We start from the raw sequence: 23,020 nt of genomic DNA, 5'->3' as shown, positions 1-23,020 counted from the left end.
ATGTAATGCCTTTGCATAGCAATGAAATGGTAACGACTTTCTTTGTAGTGATTTTTATAAACACTCAGCTTTTCTCGGTTCAGTTTAAACAAAACATATCACTGCAGTGATGTTCTTAGCAAAAAAAAAAAACCTAAAACAAAACACAGTATTCACCTCCTGTGGTTCTCCTGCCTGAGTAGGATAATAAACTACTCTGTATTTCTCAACATTTCCAGGGGCGTGGCTCCAGGAGACTCTGAAGCTGCGGGCTGTGACCTCTGACGTCAACAGGTCGAGCGGCGCTCCAATCTCTTCCGGAATCCATTCTGAAGAAATAAAAACAGGGGGAAAGGAATGGGTCGGAAAACAGAGAATATCAGATTACACTCCCTTTGTGGCCCTCACAAAAAAAAAAAAAAAACATATGCATTTGATCAGAGTAAAAGAGCATGATAATATAATCGAAACACGTTAGACTGGATTTCAGATTTTTCTCTGTCAGCGTTTTCTATCCTGCATCGTATGTGACTGCTGATATCTCTACTTTACTCTCCGTCTCATCATCTCCTTACTCTCCCTGATGTCTTTGTCTTGCTGTTCCACTTGTTCACACACTGTTCTGGTCAGACCCTCCACTATGGAGCTCATGATGTTGAAGTCGGCCACATTGTAGACATGAGAGCTCTCTGGCTCTGAGGCGATGGAGCGCAACTCATTCTCGTCAGCATTCTTTACACCTGGGCAGCAAAAGCAAAGGTATATTTGGAAATATCAATCTAGCAGAACAGTATGATACAATTCAGTCATTCATTGACATAAGTTCTAAGGTACATGAATGACGCGATTTTCATTCATTTCGTCCATCCTTACCAATAGCAAACAGTTCAACACCAGCATTGCGCAGGCTCTCTGCAGGGGTTATAACGTCATCTTGGGACTTCCCATCTGTGATTAGAATCCCAATCTTGGGAACACCAACACGCGAGCCAGACTCCGGTTTGAAGCAGTTCTCCATGATGTAATTCAACGCAAAGCCTGGAGGGAAAAAGAAGAAGGACAAGTGAGCAAGATGAAGGCAGAAGCACCAAAAGGAAGGCGAAAGGAAAGAAAAGTTACTCAAAGGAGGGAAGAAGATGCAAAGAGAAAGAGAAAAAGGGAAAAAGCTTCAAAATTGTTTGGATGAGTATTAACAGCACAACAAACTAATGGTACGAGCGAAATCCCTGACCTGTGAGAGTATTTCCTCCTTTGTATGGAAGGTTCCTGACAGCATCAATGACAGCATCTTTACTGGAGAAAGCATTTAGATGCCACTCGATCCTGGGATCACCACTGTACTGAGCCAGACCTACACACAGAAAGACAAGCGTTCAATTCACACTAAATATCGACTGACCAGATAGTTGACACTTCCCCTTCAAAGTTAGATGACCAGCTCAGCTTACATAAAAGGAAAACAGACCTGAGGAGTTTTCAGTATCACTGAAAATGTTTTCCTGAACATCAGAGGAACATACTGTTCCCACGGTTCAGAAGGAAACGTAGCAGGGACCCACCTATCCTTGTCTTATCAATGCCAACATCAAAAGCATTAACCAGGTTCTCCAGGAACATGCGGACCAGCCGGAAGTTGATGCGACCGATACTCCAGGAGCCGTCCACCAGAATGACGATGTCCGCAATGGCTTCAGTGTGGCACACAAACTGATCGACTGGATGCAGAAGAGAAAAGAGGACAACAAGGTTAGAAAACAGCTGATGACACTCTTATTTGTGACATAAAATCTCTATATGGAAAAAAGGTGAGACAAGAGGAGATTTGGACTGAAATTGACCAAAGCTGGACACAAACACAAAGAAAGAAGCACTGGCAAATAAGGAACTAATAAACATAAATAAATGAAGATTTTCATATCGATGTTCACCTTTTTTCAGATAAAACCCAGAAAACACAATAAACCTCAAGTCAGCAGATTTCAGGCTCTCTTTATTGAACCAAGCAAAAACTGTGAACATAATTACACTGAACCGTGGAAACCGCAGGCAGCCCACTGACACACACATTATCTGAACATTGGTCAACCACTTACGTTCTAACAGATACACAGCATGTTATTTTCCCATCGCACATTACAGACATGAACAGTATATGATGTATAAATACCTTGTGATGAGCCTCATTTGGACTCTGCAGTGCTGCAGGTCTCCTGACCTCTTCCTCTTGGAAATAATCTCTCTATAAGTTATTGCAACGAACGAAGCCATGCTTCATTAGAGAGACATTTTTCAAGTGAAATCTTCACAAAAAACTCCCACCAGAAAGAAATATAGAATAAATAGGAGTCCGTATTATCAAAAGTCACACCCACACATACGACGATCTGCATAATTTCGCTCTCTCTCTTTCTCTTTCTCTCTCTGACTCTCTCTCAACTGTCACAATTCCATGCTTATCTTGTCATCCTTCCCACTTCGATATCCTGAGAATGAATACATCCAGTTAAGGCTGCATCATAAATCCCTCATCTGTTTTCAAATGTAATAGTAGATAATCCAGAGCATGCTCATAAGGTTGGACGTTTGTGGCTAATAAAGATGAGTAATAACAGAGAATGCTGACTCAAGGAAAATCAATTATTACCTTGCATTTCTGTACAGTATAAGGCATTGAGAAGATGAAGATAAAGACTGTGGATTTATACCGCGAGTCAGACACAAAAACGTTAGGGACTGCATTTTTTTTTCCCCCATTGGGAGAACAGAGAGGAAGGTTCAATTTCTCTCTCTGTTCTGACAACAGATGTTATTTTAGTGGCTCAGGTGCATGCTTGGTAATTGCGATGACTTGGCTTAGTCCCAAGACCTTTATTCCATTTTCACTTCTCTTGTCATCCCCTCTTGGTACATTGCCAATTGTCAACTGTAAAATTATGCAAAACGGGATGAGTAAAGGTTCTTCTTGGTGCCAAAAAGAAAATGTATCTCCCAAGCTAATAAATATGACATAAAATGACAGCAGTTTTCTGTGCAGAATACTGCCCAGACAAAAAATAATTGTGTGTAAAACAAGAAATCCTTGTTTGAATTTGTGTTTTTCATTCATCTTCTACCACTCATCCATTTCCCGGTCAACGGGGCTGCTAGCTACAATCCCAGCTCTCTCTGAGACAGGTCAGACACCCTGGACAGGTCACCGAGTCCATCACAGGGACAACACACAGAGACAGACTGAGACCAACAACCACTCACACTCACACTCAGACCTACAGACAATTTAGAGTCACCAGTTAACTCAAACATGATGTCTTTGGACGGTGGGAGGAAACCGGAGTACCCAGAGGAAACCCACTCAGGCATGGGGAGAACATGTAAACTCCTCACAGAATCCGGGAACTGAACCTGCAACCTTCTTGTTGTGGGGCAACAGTGCTAACCACTATGCCAGCATGTTGCCCTGAATCTGTGTTTTTGCATCGAAAATATATGTATTGTTTGTCCAACCACTTTTACTATTGGTAGTATTATCTCAGGCCAGCACTATCACAAGCATGAAATCCATAAAAGACTCGCTGTCTGATGATAAGCCACACAGGTATTGGTTTCAACAAGTGATTTTCCAGACAGAGCCTACTGTCTGCGGTCTGTGTCAGTCTGTTTGAACCATCCATCTGCTGCAGACGGCAGACGAAGGAGAGAAAAGAAAACAAGGTCAAGACAGATAGCTGACGTTCTGGGTTGCAAATTCTTGAAAATGTGAGACGCTAGTAAGAAACTCTTAGGAAAAAGTACAGGAAAAGAAGAGGTTAAGAGTTGACTGATCAGCATTAAACGAGAAGAGAAGACTGGGAATTTGGGAAAATGGCAAAAGGCTCAGAGGCCAAGAGAGAAAAGAAGATTTTTTGGAGAGCCTCGCTTCCTGCAAAACAAACAAGTGTGGCCTTTAAAAAAAAGTCTGAGGTTAAATAGTAGAAAGAAAGAACGTTAACTAATCACCGGGGAAATTTTTCCCCCGATGAATGATGAAACGAGTGATGAAAGAGAAAAAAAATCAACTGAGAAGCTGCTCTGTGATAAAAAGTGAGAGACACTGAGATGGTGTGAGTGTCTATAGTACGCAGGTTAAAACAAAAGACTAGGACATTAATGGTGAAAGATGAAAGAGTCCGAGAGAGGAGAGGGAGAAAGTCAAGTACTGTGCAATGTGAAAAGCCGTCAAGATTGTCGAAGGAGATTGTAAACAGAGGGTTAGAAGGTCAGTAATTACAGCTAATTACAGCTCAAGGGTCATTCCCCAATCTCCTGCTGGCAGAGTGCTGGGAACGTAGTTACATCTCAACAGATTTTTTCTCTCCTTCACATTATGTCTGCTGACCTGTGTGGTTTAACTGCATGTGAGCAGTTGTTTCAGAGGAAATCATTTGTTGGCATTTCTGCCTGAGGACTTAGATAACTAACTTCCATACCTTCCCACTGTACATAATCTATCACAGCAAAAGATGAAGATGGGAGTCTAATATGGGTTTTACATTGTGTGTTTTCTGTGTTTTTTCAGTCATTCATCTGCATTTCTGCAAATTTTGTTGAAGCTTAGTTTGAATAACAAATCTTCCCATCACATAAATCTATAATTCCATTTATCAATCTGACAGATCTCAAATCTTCCAGGTTGTGTTATGGTCATGTTCATCTAAAAGAAACTACAGAAGGTGGAAAAAATTTGCACGATGCAGTCTAATACTACATCACTGTGTCCTCACTTTCTCAATTACACAAAGGAATCCCGTTTGCTCACTGATCCACTTATCATTCATTCATTCATTATGTTGACACCGCTGATTCAGAAAATGATCTGTCGCACTAATCCTCTAATCAGCAACTTACGACAATATCAGTTAATAACATAAAAAAAATGAAATGTCGCCACAAGATGACAGCTGGATAACTCACGGGCGCTACTGTATCACTGTGTAAGTCCATCTTTTCTCTGAAGGAGTGGTGTGATAACTTCTTGAACAGAACTGGACTCATTAAATGGGCTTTGCAGTGAGCAGGAGTATGTAGCACATGTCAGAAACCATGAACGCTGTGTTGTAGACATTGGTTGTTTTTAAAAATGTAGCTCCCGGAACGGCTATATAACAACTCATTGATATTTAATAATCATCTTCTTTGTTTTTTTTATGTTTTTGGACTTTTGGAAAAAAACACTACAAGCTCAGCAGAATCATCTCTGCAATCACATCACATATTTCTGTAAAACAAAGACAAATTATAGGCCTTTAGTTATGGGAGAGAAATTGGAAATCAAATCTATACATGGCCAACCACATCCTCACATAATTGTGCTTCCTTCTCAATATTGAATGTCAGAGTCAATGCCTCCAGTGTCTTAGTACTGTAATTGCTATTGAATCCCTCCTCTCTGCTGTCTCTCTGACTGCTACACAACAGCAAGATGTTCAAAGGTCGCTGTGATCCTCCTAAGCTCCATCTGCCTTTCATTCTCCTTCTCTTTTCTACCTCTTTCGCCCGCTCTCTTTCTTCTCTGCTCAGTGCCTTTGCTGTATGTCAAAGTGCAGCTGCCGGGGAACAGTGGGAGAGCTGTGTCTTTGCACCCACAACAGTGAGAAAAAGTATGAAAGGGAGGAGGAGAAACAAGTGAGGCAAGAAGGAATAATAAAAATTCATTAAAAAACTGCAGATATACTGACAGATTCTGTAGTGCCAAGTCTTCCCAATTCCACGATTACTCTTCCTCTTCCTCCACCTCTGCCTCTCACTCTGTCCACCTCTGTGGAGTACTACTAAGAGACAGTCTATGTTTGACACCAAAATCTGTCTCACCCACCTCAAGTAAAACAACTAAAAAGACATGTCAGTCTCGCCTATAGTGTGTGAGTACTCTAGCATTTCGATTCAGGGAACTAAAGTCTGTTTGGGAATAGAAAAATAGTGAAAATCCTACCAAGTAGTGAAGTATTCACAATGCTTATTATTTTCCTTTACACGCCCTTTAATAGCTGAGGTCTGATGGTGATGGACAAAAAGATGTGAGTTAAAGACACACTTACATTTGCAACATACTATGTTAGCCTTGGATTCAAATATCTGTGCCTGAAGAAGCTCATTTCAGGCATGAATCTTCAGGGCGACTACAACGCTCGAAGAGCTTGGCTAGTTTTCTCCTCTCTGCTGGATTATGTGTTGTGGCTCGGCCAGCTATTGGAGCTGAAAGCCACGTCTCACTTAACCAAAATGACATCTTGGTGCACAAAACAGGATCCAAGTATTTGAGCTTTACTTGCTTACCATTGCCGTGGCTCTCACCATGGAAACAGAGCTAAACAATGTTTAAAAGTTTGAGAAAAGCGTTGTGAAAGTTCATTTGGCAGTGTTCAAAGTACGACAATCTCCATGAGCTGAGACTAGCTGCTATAAGAAGCCGGCTGTTTTCACACATGCACAAGTTGTCTCCAGGACTACAAACACAGAGACAAAATATCCCGGTGTGGCTGGGGTAGGTCATTTGGAGCCAGGGCGTGCACAATGGTGGCTGTGGAGTTGTGGCACTGAGATGCTGCCCAACCCAGTCAGGCATCAATCATCACCAACTAATGTGTGAGGCCAGTGTGTTAAGGACAACATGAAATTACAGAAACATCCTTGGGGCATCATTTTATTTCAGTGTACACTGGGGGCTGGGTTTATGACCTGCAAAGTGATTTAGAAATGTTATCTTCACGTTTAAGGTCCACCTGTAAGTACGGTCATTGGTAGCTAGTGACAGCGACGCAGCAATTATGTTGAGTGTCCAACATCTGTTTTCCCCTTTTTTTTGATGTTGTTTGGGGCCAAACATGCAATTGTCTTTCTCCAAATATCCAGCTTTAAGAAGACACACTTGGTTTCTATTGCTGCCATAATAAAGAATTCACATTTATAACCCCGTAAACACATCCAACCTCAACCCAAGCAGATGCTAAATGTTAAACATAGAGCATCTTCACGGCATAATACCTTAAAACCAAAGCAGTTCAACAGAATTCAGCCTTTACACAATTATTTAAATCTATGATGTGAAAATCTTGCACTGAAAGTCAGATTGAAAACTTCCCACACAATGAACTCAAATACATCAAGATACTGTACAACTGACTCCATCACTATGAATAGAACATTAGTCTCAACAGGGCACACGGGAAAAGCACAAAACCATCCATCCTATTTCAGCCCTGTACACCCAATATTACTTAAAAAATGTCCCCAAGGCCGGATTTACACATTTTTGTGAATATATCTGCGTTCAGCAGATGTCAACCATGAGCTTGGCTGAACTATGTTTGAACCTCATTTTTAGAGAAGCACATGATTAGAAAAAGGTGCCATGGCTGAACCTATTTACATGTGAGCACATAATTGGACGGACACCAGCCATTATTGGCATGTGACAGTGTGATTAGACAGACCATAAAGCTAGTGTCCATGAGAGTGAGCAACTGAATTTTACAACTCACAACTCACAGCCCACAGTCTGCAGAGCTGTGGGGAAAAAACTATGTGGCTCCTACACAATTAAATTAACTTGTGTGGGAGGGAAGAAATGGGTGGATTAGAATGGGACTTCAACAGTGGTCGCCACTGTTGGCTGCAACTTTTAGCAAAGCAAAGACAGACAGCTAATGACCAAGACAGAAAACAGCCAAAAACCATGACTTAGACAAGTATAGCAGCATAAGTACTTATTTAGTACTGTAGTAGTTAAGGAACTTAGAGATTTAAACACATGGATATAAACTGTAGGCCACATGTTATCTGCTGGCCAGTTTCATTAAAGGAAAGCAGATTGCTCTGCAATCTCCGAGTCCCAGAATGCAACACACTCAAACATATGGATATAGTGGTGAGAGTAATGTATGCACATTACACAAACAAGTACATACAGAGACAAAACAAGCAATTCAAAAGCAATTGCAAGCAAAAGCAATTTATCAAATAAAGAAAACTTTTTCATCTTCTTCCTTCTTGCACTATTTGCTTCTCTTTATTCTCATTAATAGTGGCTCTTCTCAGTCAGTTTTGATGTACTGCTGACCGCTATAGAGCCAGGGATCAGACAGACTGCGCTGTCATTGCAATCTTTCCCTAGTTAAGTCTGATTGTGTTTCACTGTCTGGAATTAACATTGAGTGCAGTGACAGGCATGCAGATAGATGGACAGCAGTGGCGTCAGTGTGCACATTTCCCTTCTTCTCTCAACCTGGGTCAACCTGCTTTCAGGAGAGAACTTGACCTCCATCAAAAGGCTAATTTATTACAGAAATAATTGGACACTTTCCTCAAATAGTTCAACAGAAGTTGATGTGTTTGATTTTGATTTCTTTGCTCAGAACAAAATGTAAACTTAAGTGAAATAATGAAAATGGAAGTGATGAGTAGGTGACCTGCCCTTTTGTGTTCACCTATTTAAGAAGGTTTCTTGATATATCATTACAGGGTGACTATTAATAAGATCCATTTCTTCAATCTGTTCATGGATAACCTAATGTTTCTATATAGGCTATTTCCCTGTGTGTTGTAGCGAAAATGCTCACTTTAAATCAGTACTGTCTGTTTCTTTCCATCCCATCTGCTCGTGTGTAGGTGTGCTCGGTAAGTGCTCTACCAAACTGAGATGAAAATGTGGATCTCATTTAAAGAGACAGTGACAATGAATACCAAGTGAAAAACTGACCCTGCTGGCCAGTTTTCCATATCATAACTTGTGCACCTGTTTAAGTGGCTGTGCCAGAGAAGGGACAACATTCCCTCATAATTTGATATCAGTATGCCACGAGTCATCTCCTAAAAGATGATGTGCTTCTAAGATGTACATAACATACAGTTCAAGATTACAGGACATTGACTGACGAGGGATATATAAACTTGTAATTATAGGAAAAACACAGCCATCATTAATTAGATTAATAGGTGAGACAGTGAGCTGACATGAAAAATATTAGGACCTTGAAATTTAATCGACCTTGAGATTGAGACAGGTGAAACTTTTCTGCTGCTGCTTTTTGAATGAATTTTAATGCTGTTATATTGTTCTAAAAATATATATTTTTAAATTACTAATATCAATCATCTCAATGTTTCATACCTTCGGCTTAGTCCTGCTTAAGCATCAACCTACTGTGGAGAACTATTTTAACTTGCAAGGTTTGGTCTCCGCAAAAGCCACAGAGCTCAGAAACAGCATTTACTCTGTTTTATTGGCTTGTTTATTCAATCAAAACACAGTCAGCTGATTGATATACCTATAGAGTCATTCGCTCAGTGACTCTCAAATCAAAGTAGACACACTCAGTAAGGCTCAAATATTCATATTCATCTGTGAGTCCTGTTGGCCAATAGTACAAGTGAAAATGTGTGTGTGTGTGTGTGTGTGTGTGTGTGCGCGCGCAGGTAGTGTGATCCACTGAGTTTTAAGGTGTAATCCGACAGCTGTTGTCAGACAGTTTGTGTCGGTCCACCAGAGACCTTTCCTTGCCTGGACTCCCGGTCTTTAATCCACTGTCTTGTTGCAGTTCGCATCACTGAACACAAAGCTGATGCTGTATGTGTGCTGAAAGCAGCACACGGCCTCCCGACCTTTCTGCTTGTTTCTCCATCTCTGCCAGTCTCTATTTACCTTGCCACGTTTTTTTCTTCCTATTTGTCTTCCACTAATCTCTGTCTCATGTACACACACACACTCAAAAATGCACTTGTTGAACCGTCTTTCTATTTCAAATGCTGCACCCCTCTTATCACATCTGGTTATCTTTTAGCTACATGCACAAATGGTGAACCTAAAGAGATGGGCGTGACTCTTTAACTAGACCTTTTGTGTCACAATTTAATACAATACTGGCTTAATTATTACTTCTGCAGGAGGGAGAATTTACACAGCCAGCCCATCCCTTCTATCTCTCTGCATGTGTTTCCATCTTACTAGTCAAACACAAGCTAGTATTTGTTTGACGGACGTATACATTCATCAACTAAGGGGAAGGTAACCATAGGCATCAATGAAAACCAGAAAACTGTAAGGAGGACTTGCCACGACTAAACCAGTTATTATGGGCCACTGGAACCAGAGCCTGTAAATACTAAAGAATGTCTGAATGAATGTGTCATTTCAAAATGAAGTTCAATGTCCGATGTGCTTTGTCGACCACAAAGTTTAACCCATGGAAGGCTGGTTAAGGGGGAGCGGCTCAAAAGGTCAGATCAAATCAGGCAGTAAACCAAAGCTGAGAGCTAAGAAGAGAGGAAAACAGCACAAAGGTGGGATGAACAAGATAAAGAACAATAACTGTGACATATAGCGCAGAGCTGCCAGGAAACTAATCAGAAAAACAAAGAGGTGTTCAAGGTCTGTTGTGGTTTGAACTGTAAAATTACCAGCCTGAATACACCTCTGACACCAACCAGTCAAGCAGCGGATACAATAACCCCACTGGAGATAATGTACACAGTGGTCCATGCACAGCGCTCTCTGCCTCCTTCCAAATACATTTTCAGCTACTCTGCTGTGGATATACCAAACCTGCAGGGGAACAATGCTGAAAACATGGTTAGTCTACACAGGTAAAGCTCATACCACAGCCACAGAAGAGCACCACGTTCCTTTGTGACCATGAGGAGGGACCAGAAACCACGACAGTGCAGGGAGGAAGTGGACACTAATTATTTAAATTGACCTGTGCACTTAAAGAGTCCTTGCCACTAATGACTAAAATGCCATTAGCACATCCACACACACATGAACTTGTTCAACATTTTCATACAATTAGCTCAACTCAGCCATGAACACTTGTTCTTAATTGAGGGCAAGGACAGAAGTCTGGCCACCACAGGGACAACACACACACACACACACACACACACACACACACACACATGCATGTCCAATTTAGCAATGGCCAATCTGTGTGTAAGGACGATTTTTCTGTGTGTCCTCTACACTGATTTTATGAAGTAGCTGGCAAATGTCAGAAAACAAATGCAACACACAACATGATGGAAAAAGCGTCTGGTGAGACCAGACAAATTGGAGACAAACTTTATGTTTCTTCAGGTCACTTATCTGAGATTGCTCTTTGTTCCTTCACTTTTCATTTCAGTTTATTTTAATAGCTTTTCTCTCCTTACTTTGACCTTCGCGTTTCAGACCAGGTCATATCGAGACTGTGGATTTTTACATCATCTGTGAATTGTGCCTACAACGTTCATTTTTAATTCATTTAATTCTTACCATGACATATATATCTGGCATATTTTTCTCTCAAATGGAAAAAATTGATGTTATTTTAAGAGGCATTCAGAGGCACTGATAACTCACCCATCAGTCGACTGAGCTGCATGTATTCACAGTATTTTTCTCCTTTCATTTGCAGTGTCGGTTTTGGCTTCCTCTTCAGTCTGTCTTGCTATGTGTCAGCTGAGTGACACATCTCCATGGCCACAAACCTTTAACATCTTAGCTACTGAGCATCTCTGACTGATTGCTGAAGTATTTGAATCATTTTAAATGCGGGCCAAAATGCATAGAGACAGAGGAGTCTATAATTGCTAATTCTGGAGACTAATAAAGCAGTAAACTCAGACACTCATGGAAATATGTACACACTTAGCACAGAGGCACACCGAGATCGAGAGATTTAGAATAAATTAATGTTAAAGCTGGGAATTAACACGGAGATCATTTCGAGAGCCGAACAAACACACACATGCACGCGCGCGCACACACACACACACAGGGGCACACATCTACACACAAAGGTCCAGAGCTGGAATAAATGATCATGTTGGGAATTCAATTTGGCTATAAAAACACAGACCTCGCTCTACAGGTATATATTTGTTACCCACCGCAGATGTGATGGATAGTCTTTCACTATCAGAGAAGCAAATGTCCAAAGAATCTGATTGGCCTCCAGTTCAACTCTAACTACATCTGTCCCTTGGGTTGGTACTGCGTGTATCTGCCTGAGTGTGTGCTGGTCGCAAGCTTCAGTGAACACTCCGCTCAGATCTCATTAGAGCCTTTGTATTGAAAGAGGCACCAAAGCATAGAGGAAGACAGAGGCGCTTGTCCTTTGTTGCTTTGTGATCTCCACTTGTGTGTATGTGTGTGTGTGTGTGTGTTGTGTGATTACTCAGTATACAAAAGCTAAAACAAAGTAAGTCAACCGTCTATTATTTGGTCAACCCGGTCATACCCGGCTGGTATTGACATCAAAAGCTATCCAGACACTAACTGCAGAGTTTTCAAAGTTATCGATCCTTTTTTTTTTTTTTTCTTTTAAGTGCAGCAGCAACACTGTAATTATTCATTTATGTAAAATACAGTTTCGTTTGAAATATATAGACTGGATCACTTGAATTACTCCTCTTACAACCTTTGTTGTCTACAAGCCGACAACCATGTGTTTTACTACTGGAGGCTACGGATCCACATTTGGAACGAGTGCAGTCACTGACACACCTACAGCACGCTCACACACAGATGTCCTCTGATCTACTACCATGCAGCTGTCTAAATAATGGCTATTATTTTTGATAAAGCGTTGTTTAGGACCAATTTCCAAGGAAAATATATTTCTGTCTTGGGCAGGGTACAGCTAATGGATTTGTTCTTACTTTGATAAGCAAACACAGAGATTTATTGTTGTTGGCCACAGATTTCCTCACTGACTTTGCTTTTAATGAACTGCTGTAATATCTGGCAACAACAGCTGACTGTTAATGCCCTAGATAATAGAACCAAAATCAAGTAGTTGTTTTTTTTCTATTATTATTATTTGCTTAAAGTTGCTTTTAAAGGACAGTTTAAGAACAGTTCAGAAAGAGAGGGAGCATTGGCACACAAGAAGACAAAATATGTTGCCTGTCACCGCCCTCCAATATTCCTGTTGGTTGCCAACTGCTGTCATGAGTGTTGATTTTCTGTCAGCAAGATAACCAAAGTCCTCAGAGGATATCTGGATGACTATAAAAACTGCATGACAATAGTCCAGGAACTGATGTTTCCCTTAGAAGCAAAGATATCATATTTTTGATGGCGGTAGAGGACACATCCTGATCTGATTCTTCAAACTCAGTAGGCCTCCTCCTCTGTGGACCATGAATGTCTGTGAACATCCATTGTGAATTTATCTGAGGAATTTTAGCCTGAACGAACAAAGTGGGCCCTCCTCCAACAGACATCTCCAGCCCCGTGGGATTACAATGCCAGTCTTTAGAAACTACTTGCAATAATCATATATAGACATCAAATATGACTTTGATGAGGACATTGTTTCCTTCCAGACAGAGAAGCTGTTGAAAAGATTCTGGGATACATTTCTGTAGGCAATTTACCGTGATAGATGGACTGAATCAAGATGGCGAATGACTGAACTGATGTCATCTGGGTCCCACTGTGTAGTAACATGACAGAGTATTTGCAGTCTCATTATCTTGTTCCAGAATGGAAAGAATATGTTGATGTTTTGACACTGTGAGAATTAACTATGAATGTCAAACCCCGAAATTGCCATTTTCTTGTGCAGTCAGTTGATTAAGTAGCCCATTGAGAGTTTTTGTTGGCAGAGATAAACCTGACAGAGGCAAATAGAAAGTCAAGGTGAAGAACTTTGCTTGGCATTTCAGTCTGAAAATGTTGTTTTTCATTATTTATTATTTCATTATGACTATATTTATATTGTCTCATGATTTAATGGTTGTCTGTCTAACCTTTTTCATATTCAGTTTCAATGAAATCTGTCCTAAAGTTATCAGACACAAGTTGATTTATGACAATGCCTAGCAAAGCAAAGACAAAATCATTTCAAGATAATAATAACAATTATTGTTATTATTATTATTTGGATGGATGGAAGAGAAATGAGACCAGTTTTTGGAGGAGAGTTGCAGTTATTTTGTCCTGCACTTGGTGTAGAGTTACACAAAACTAGCTTTATCAGCAAGAGTTCACAAAAAGTGAATATTTAAGAATAAAGTAAAAGAACTTAACTGCATACATACACCTTCTCCTTTTTCACTACCATAAATAAATATTATATTATTATATTATAAATGCATAGAGGATCCAAAAACACATATTCAGATTTCCTCCCTGCCTCTGTTGTTTTATGAATAACCATCCTTGTACCTATGTCGGCCTGTACCTGTGTCTATACTTGTGTGTAGGTGTGTATCTGTGTGTCTGGAGGGAGTGTAAAGAGCTGGCTGCACACATCTGACTGTATTTGAGTTTTCAATTATCACTTCTTAAAGGAAACAGTAGGTGTCCCGCACATACATAGCAATCACTGGAAGATAAAACGAATGCGTCACAATAATTACGTTTCTCTGATGTAACTGATGTTGCTCATTAAAAAGCAGTAAATGAGAAAATAGCGTCAGTGGCTTGACAGAGTGATTTACAACCTTATTTAACAGAAGCAAATGACAAAGACTCAATGGGAAGTTTCGAAGATGATTCGATACAGCAGTAATTGTGCAATCTATAGGGATGTCCGGGCAGCATTGCAGTCAAGCTGACTTATTTTTTTTTTTTGTTACACCAGAAGGCAGCTGTTGTCTTTTTTTGTCCAGGTGTGAGCTATCAGCAGTAGTCTGATTCTTTTAGTGATTGTAGTAATCAGAGGTGTTTTATCTGGCTTTTCTCAGTAGACAATGACGAAGCAGGAAAAAAAAAAGAGTAACCAATATTCAAGGGGAAAAGGAATTCTCTTCACATCCGCTAAATCCGGTGCACAGATCACGGACTGATTTAGAGTCTGTAAAAAAAAATGTCTCCCCACTACTGAGATTTGACTCCGGAGTCCCTGACCGATGATTCGAATCATTGACTTTTAGGGTGCAGAACTGCAAATGGCTGACATCAATATGGGAAATCTGGACGCACACCAAACTACAAACCAAGACAAAATATCCTTGTAAAACCTTTACTGTTTCCTCTGAGACAGCCTCAGTCAATGACACCCCACAGGAGAGGCAAAAAATTTGTTCCATCTGAAGCTCCTGGAATGGAAGACATGCACTTAGTTCAGAGCAGTTTGTGTTTATCCTCGACAAGATACAGTTAAGTAATTTGTTGAGTATCTTTAGAACAAAAGTGGGTGGCCGCGGCAGTTATTTGACTGAGAGCGGAGGAAGCTTCCTGACGCTTGCTTCAGATCATGGCCCTCTCCTCTCTACTTTAACCCACCTCACCGATGTGCTCACAAACACCCCTGCACGCATTCCGTCTGAATTTCCTTCATTTTTTTGACCCTACCTAACTGAGATAATGTGAAAGATAAAACTGATGGCGTTATTTTGGTTTACGATATTGGTTTATTGGTTTTGATAAACTAATGACTAACTAACTTACCACTACATTAAAAGAGATAGAGAAGAAATGGTAATTGGCACATAGCTGGCTTGAGTGCAGCAACTTGATGCCTGATGTCAGCCTCACACAAACACACACACACACACACACGAGTATGAGCCAGCTGCTAATGAAAGGTTTCGTAAACAATCCACCCCGACATAAAAGCGAGCTGATTACTACTCTGGAACAAAGTGGCGAAGGACTGGGTTAACATTGCTGCTACACAGAAACACACACATGCACAAAGGGGAACTCAACACAACATCTCCATGGAGCGCCACGAGACATTACTTTTATCAAAGCATAAATAAACACAGACTATGATGGGGGGAGTCACATGATACTGTACAACACAAAAGAGCACCTTCTAATGATCCACTGTGAGACATCATCATCTTCACTACAGTACACAAAGCTCTACACACAGACACACACACAGCATATTGACAAATTCTTTTGGAGCACAGCAGGATATGATTTTAATCCCCAACAGGTACAAGCAGAACACAAATCAAGGTCACATCTGCCGCAGTGAATGGTGAGCAGCTCTGATAACAGCAGACTGAGGGAAATCCAGCTTTATAAATCTAGAGTACCTACTGACAGGAAGGATGGAGGGGGCACAGCCAGAGACAAACAAAGAAGTACATCAAAGATCTAAACCTCTGTGTGCCTGTCTGTGTGGGGGTCTGACGAAGTCATTTTTTACTTCTATCAGGTATAGCTTTAGTTTGAGTACAGTTGCAGTTAAAGTGTCTCTTTAGTGATCAAGTGCACTGCAGGCAGGTCCATCATGTGTACACATGCACGACCATCTGATTTTAACTGCCACAGTGACCCACAAAATCAGTCAGGTGGAGCGGAAACAAGTCTGCTGAAATTCCCATGTCTGCTAAATAACAAACTAGATTTCACTTTTTCATCAAATTGTTGCTTTTAGCAATTAAAATGGAAAGTGCATGATGACATTACTGTTATAGAAAAATCACGAGTTGAAGAAGGACATTATTTATTGCATAGGGTACGTGTAGAAAGTGTAATGTTCCACACTGCAGATATGACAATTACCAGCAAATTACTTGTGCATTTCTATAGCTCAACATGCAGGTTGAGGGCACTTTAAGGGTTAATAGAGGTCGCCCTCACTAACATTTGGTTTGATTTACTATTGATGTGTTTTCATCTCCACCAAAGAGCTAATTTGGTAAGTATTCACAAATTCACAAAGGTGTATATAAATAAACTTAATTCTCTGCCTCTGTGTGTTTGTGAGTGCAGGTGTGGTGTTTGGGATGGAAAATATAGATCATTTTCAAAGTTGGAAACTTTCCGTGGGAATTTTTGAGTTATTATCAGGAAGAAACAGGAGTAAACTGGAATAAACTGGGAATTTGCCAATTGAGAACTTAAGATGTAATTGGAGAAAACAACACGTTGATCTTGGTTAAAACAACCAGACTTGATGCATGTTCTGTTTACTTTGCACCCTGCAGTGTGCATTCCTCCTTCATAGGTACAGATAATGTGTATTACTACACGCAGCAGGACAATTAGCGCCACACCACTCCACTGACTACATCCAGTCAAATCCTTTTTCTGTCTATTTGTCAAGTCTAATTCTATTCATTTATCCAGCATCAATATTCCTTCGTTCATTTCCAACGTGGAAATTAAAAATGAAAAACTCATAATATCCAGAGTTCTGCAGCCAACATTCCCATGGAAGGTTTTTGGAAATTTACAGGAAAATTTTGACCCTTTTGTAACTCTAGTGGTTGTGTCCCTGTTGTCTCCATCAGCAACTATGAAAGCACATATTGCGTTACAGAGTAAAATTACATTCCAAATATTATATATGAGGGTTGTAGTCAGTAAAATGATGACTTGTAGTACACAGCCGTCATGAAACTGGATTAACCCTGACCAGACTCATTAATTGTAACATCTTGAGTATTTCTGAGCCCCCACATTCTTTTGGTGCCCAAACACTGAATAATAAGTGAGCCTTAAGCAAATATTTTTTATTAATACACACCTTACCACTGAATAATAAGATTCTGACTTTGTGTATGGTAAAAATGCCAATGACAGTAACACACAGTAAATCACATTCACACATCTGCAGCAATTAGTGTCTCTAATTCAGCCCCAAGGCCAAATCTCTACAGACTCAGCCATGAACGCTCACGTCCGAGTCTATAAAGTATCCTTTGCCTCAAACACACCCACAGAAAACCATGTGACTATTCAACAGCTAAAGATTTCAACACTGAAGTCATTGTTATGTTAAAGAAAAATGGATAGAGGACAATTTCTATTAAAGTGTATTCGCAATCAAGAGGAATAGAATTTTAAATTCATAGAATTTAACATATTGGACTAGATATGAAGGCACGATTGCTGCCTTGTAAAATAAAATATTGGTTTCTATAATCAACAGAGACCCAGACAAATGACAACCAAGCAGAAACAAGCAGAGCGTTTGCGTCACTAATCACATATTAATTGTAGTCAGTCACCTAACACCATTTAGTATGCTCAAAAGTCTCCACAAAGCACCACTGAGGGTGACTCACTGGTGATGTGTCGGACATCTTTACTCTCACTCAGTCAGTGCTGACCTTCTGATTTATGAAGCTGGTGTTAGAGACATTACAAAACATCACTATAGCAACTGACTCTCTAAGCATGGCAGTACTGAGAGCAATTCATTTTATTTAGAAGTTTGTGGCCTCTTCTCCTTGAAACAGTACTCGTGTGCATGTGTCCTACCTGAAGAGATCTCGTTGGCATCCTCCGGAGGTACAACTGAATCAGTCAGCCTCTGTGGCTCGGTATTGTCTTCTCCGTCACTCTTACCTCTTTCAGCTGTAGCAGGTAAAACAGATCAATGACATGCCAGCATAATCAAGAGGGATAAAAGTTTAATTTCAGAGTTCCTTCACACTCTGGGACTACAGAGGCCAGTAAGGAGAGCACAAATTAGAGTATATACACCGTTCAAATAGCAAAAACTCAATAAAATAAAGCTGAACAACAGAATAGAATGGATTTGAATACAGTTGAGTGCAGACAGCAGCAGAGGAGAGGAGAAGTAGACATTGGAATAAGCAAGGAGAATAGGAGGAAAGGAAAGGAAACAAGGTAGGAAGAAACAGGAGGAATGGAAAGGAAACATAAGACAAACATAAGAGGAGAGGAGACAAGTAGAAGGCAGGAAAGGAAGACCACTGAAGAACTGTTATATGTAAATTGAATATAGCAGTCTGGGGTAACATTTCTGAATAGAGGAAAATAATATCAGGCAGTACATCAGAAGAGCAGAACACAATATAAGAAAACCAACCTTTGTGTTTGCCCTGAAGTGGTCTGCTCTGTTCGCTGCCACTGACAGCAACGACACTGACCATGTAGTCTTTTGATGGGTTGTAGTCTGTTATCAGCACCTTAGAGTCAGATTTAGACACTATGATCTCCCTCTGCTGACCACCTGACAGAGAGAGCAGAGGCAGAAGAAGCAAGGGGCAAAGGTCAGACTTGTGAATATTTTGAATCTTGTTTTTCTTTCTTTGTTGCTTTATCTGCTCGATTGGGAGAAAATATATTAGTATTCTCATGATGGCGCCAGAATAAAGTTAATTCAGCAGAAGAGTTGATTTTCTTCTAGTCTCCCAAGGTAAGCAAACATTAGGTTCAAGGTTAAAATATTTTATTCTTTAGCTCTTTTATTTCTGTCTTTGTTAGAAGCACTCTGTATTTTCCACAAAAGTTGTCAAGTGACAAAACACAAAAATGAAGACAAGTTGTGGATCCTGAGAGAATTCAGATTCTTTTAGTGTTTATTTCTAAGGTTGTGGAAACGTAGAGAAACTATAAAGGTCAGAGTTGGTTTAAGGTTTTGGGGTCAGGAAAATACAATTTGTCCCTGAAATAAATTATTGATCTTCCCCACAGGTGTCTGTGTGTGACAGGCTGACCTTCCTCTTTATCTGGGTGTGTGTTTGTGTGTGTGTGTGTGTGTGCGCGTGTGGGTGCGTGTTGTGTCCTTTTCTCAGCAGTTAATCCCCATCAGGCCCACAAGTCACATTATCACCACATTGTGATTCTGACCAGACATCAATAAACTATGTGAGTGTGCTTCCTCAGCTCTTACGTCCCCTCTCCCTGCAGGGTGATGACGAACAACACTTTTAGGAGAGGACATAAATCCTACTGAAGAGGACAGCATGTCAGGTGGGGTAAATGCATGGATCACTGCTCACACCACAAACTGGAACCTCAATCTGTGCAGGTCAACCAAAACATTGACGAATATCAGGACTGAGGTTGAAGGGTAAGTATTCACTTGGCCTCCACATGACAACTGCTGCAAACACTGACAATGCATGTCTCACTTTTCTCAGAGCTGAACACTTCACCTTAAACTTCCTTCACAGCCCTTCTCTGAAAAAAAAAAAAAAAAAAAGTATTTTGAAACTTTGGTAACATGGATCAAATAATTCACCGGCAATTATTTGGTTTGATTTTTCAACAGAAAGAACTGCTTCATATTATTTTCCACCTGCATTGGGCGAATCTTCGTCTCATTTCTGTCTCGAGCTGAAAGTGTCGGAGAACGGCCAATGACCTAACCCTATCAGCACCTGAGATATTCTAATATCAACCTGATATATTTCAGTTTCTCTTGAAAAACAACTGAATTCTTGGAGCAAGTAATTCACGGCCACTGTTTTGTTTGCAGATTACACTACCAAATGTAATCTGCCAACTCCCTGTTATATAATATAAGATTGTAGGCTTAGTTGAAGAGAGAAACTCGAGTTTATTCACCCTGCTTCAAGTCTTTATGTAGAACTAAGAAAACTGACCCCTGACAGCAAGAGTGTTGTTGCTCTCTTCCTCTCTTGGCAAGAAAAAACATAACTGTACTTCCCCAAATGTTGAAATAATCCTTTAGAATAGTTGAAAGTCTGAGAGTAAATTTGCTTTAATATGGGCAAAGACTAAAGCTGAAATAACGTAGACGCAGACCACATTTATTTCCATCATATCCAAACTGCTTGCATGTGGAATGACTCATTCATTCATTCATCTTCTATCTCTTATCCATTTGCGGGTTGCAGGGGGGATGCTGGAGCCAATCCAAGCTCGCACACACAGACACGGGGAGAACATGTAAACTCACAGAAAGGCCCCAGGCCGGGAACTGAACCTGCAACCTTCTTGTTGTGGGAAACCAGCGCTAGCCACTGTGCTGCTATGGGATGACTCATTAGTAGGAAAAGTCATTAAAATTATCATCTCACCATATTAAGTTTAATTAAGCAGATTTTGGAAGATTATAGCAGAGAACTGATCTCTCCATGTTCTCTGTAGTCATCATAGTCATTTTAAACCAGAATAAATATAATAATAATAGAGGTTCGGCAGGAATTTCATGGCATCATAACAAGAATGCTTCATCACAGATGTGAAACCATTTTAGTATAACATTAGAAAGCAAACACAGCTAAGTTGTTTGTCTTTATTATGGTTGGCAAAAACCCATTTAAGGTGAAAAAAATACGTACAAAATGTGAAGACATGAGTCATAGACTATTAAAAAGAAACAAAGGAACACAATTTGGCTTCATTTGAGTCTCATAAATTAAAGAACAAATACAGTATAGCGTCAGGCAGAAAGAGAGGAATCATGAAAGCACCCCTAAATCGTACATACTGTCTACCTTGAAACTTCCTGTGCCATCAGACATCATGGTTTCAGTTACACTCCTCAATCACCCAGCGGCCCCACTTCCCCTGCTGTCAGGGCACCTTGTTATTCTGATTGGCGCTCTCCGTTTTTCATGCCAGATGAAAGTGCAAAGTATAACTTTTTTCCAAAAAGTAAAAAATGTGATATGTCCGAACATCTATCAGTACATCAGTGGTGACGGTTGGCAGTCTTTTTATAACGAACTAACTTGTATAGGCTACTCATGACAACCACTTCTAAACACAGACGTCACAGGACAGCATTAATGTAAGACAATACCTAATAGGGCAGAGCGGCACATTTACGTAAATTTTCCCAGGCCAACTGCTTCTGTAAGTTCTTTTGTCTACTTTAAGCAAACATCACAACTGGTTTACAATGCATGGATTCAATTATACAACCAAGCAGTTGAGGCAACATTGTAGTTACAAAGAGTAAAAACAATACTTTTTTTTTTTTTGCTGGGTTAGGCTTTATCTCCACTGAGATTTAAAAAGTAAATATAGACATCTGGTGTTCATAGCTAACACACAAACATGCAAGTCCACACAGACACAACCCACACAATTTCAATTTCAGAGTTTTTGGCAGGCTATTGAACAGATTCTGAATAAGTGCTTATTTTAGCTTAATTCATTCACCGTCCTAAAATGCAAAAAATAAAGTAATTGGAAAGCAAAAAAGGCTACAGAAATGGGTTGCTTTGTCTAGAAAGAAACCAGCTGTTAACAGTGAAAGAAAACAAAAAGACTGTGGACGAAGTTTTAACGAATAAGTTTACTGAGAAAAACCAAAAATTTGGTGTCTATTTCCATTTTAAACCTGAATCTGTATTCAGCCACACTTAGGTTGCTCTATTTTGGAAAAACTTTGATGAGGAAAAGAAAAGCTGCTGTTCTGACAGCACCTTTTGTGATATAACATGTGTTTTGTGTCTCAGTAAAATGTTTTCAGCCAATCTTAAAAACCTGAACTCTGCCTGTTGTTCACTTCCTCTGACTCAGAAAAGCCGCAAAAAATGACAAACTAAACAAAACATAAGTCCCCGAGTAGACTTCTGTGTCCACCAATGAAGACATCATTAACCAAATTATGTAATGGATACCGTGGAGTTGCCCTGAAACTCCAATTTGTCACAGAATTTGCTGAATGTCTACTGCTGCACTGTTCCCTGAGAAGAAGTGGTCATAAATTTCAGTTTTTGTTCTGTTATCGGGTGCAGGAGACATAGCGGTTCTCACAGAGGATTGTTTGCATCAAACAAGTTTTATGTCAAAGAGTGCTTATTCAGGCCTATTTGTTCATTTTTATAGTGCCTGCAAAATAATTGTCTGCAGCCCAGCCCACAGTGTTAATCCTGAAGAAATGCAGGCAGAGATGCAGCAACAGTTAAAAAAATCGTGTAAGATGACTGTGAAGGTAGGCGCACTGTGGTAACCAAAAAAGGAGATGTCATTAGTAATTACAGTTATTACTGACTACAATGTGCCTGTCCAGAAAGAGATGAGGTCATGCCCTGCGCCTGTACGATGATCAGCTCCTGACAGGAGCAGGATAAAAGCAGGATGTCAGGCACCCATCACGGTCACAAGAACATCCAGAGATAATGCAAATGTAATTCTGACTACAAATGCTGCTGTCTTTCAGCTGCTCCGGACCGAACTCTATCGTGAGTCGATACAGGCCCTACTGTACTGTGCTCCTATCAGTCCTCCTTCCAAATCTGCTGACAGGCTCCACCTATGCAGCAAAAACACTCCTTTGTCTCAAACTTGGCAGAGGTGCAGGACAAACTTTGAGTCCTCCATATCTCTCAAGAGTGTAATCCCTTCAAAGGAGCTTTGATAAGGAGTAAATTACATAATCCTTCC

General features: G+C 40.2%; 1 protein-coding gene across 1 annotated transcript in view; it reads right to left on the bottom strand.

Moving 5' to 3' along the window:
- LOC115044631 (collagen alpha-1(XIV) chain-like) overlaps window positions 1–23,020 on the bottom strand; it is a 56,244-nt gene that overhangs the window by 22,167 nt on the left and 11,057 nt on the right. The window contains exons 4-10 of the mRNA XM_029503763.1: window positions 18,741–18,884; window positions 18,167–18,262; window positions 1,539–1,694; window positions 1,211–1,330; window positions 853–1,017; window positions 555–719; window positions 157–308 (exon numbers count right to left, since the gene is read on the bottom strand). Of these exons, the coding sequence (XP_029359623.1) occupies window positions 157–308; window positions 555–719; window positions 853–1,017; window positions 1,211–1,330; window positions 1,539–1,694; window positions 18,167–18,262; window positions 18,741–18,884 (998 nt within the window). The remainder of the gene's footprint in view (window positions 1–156; window positions 309–554; window positions 720–852; window positions 1,018–1,210; window positions 1,331–1,538; window positions 1,695–18,166; window positions 18,263–18,740; window positions 18,885–23,020) is intronic.

Source organism: Echeneis naucrates, chromosome 6 (assembly GCF_900963305.1).
Source record: "Echeneis naucrates chromosome 6, fEcheNa1.1, whole genome shotgun sequence".
Classification (NCBI taxonomy): Eukaryota; Metazoa; Chordata; class Actinopteri; order Carangiformes; family Echeneidae; genus Echeneis; species Echeneis naucrates.
Note: the sequence above shows the minus strand (reverse complement) of the source record. Positions and strands in the feature narration are given on the sequence as shown.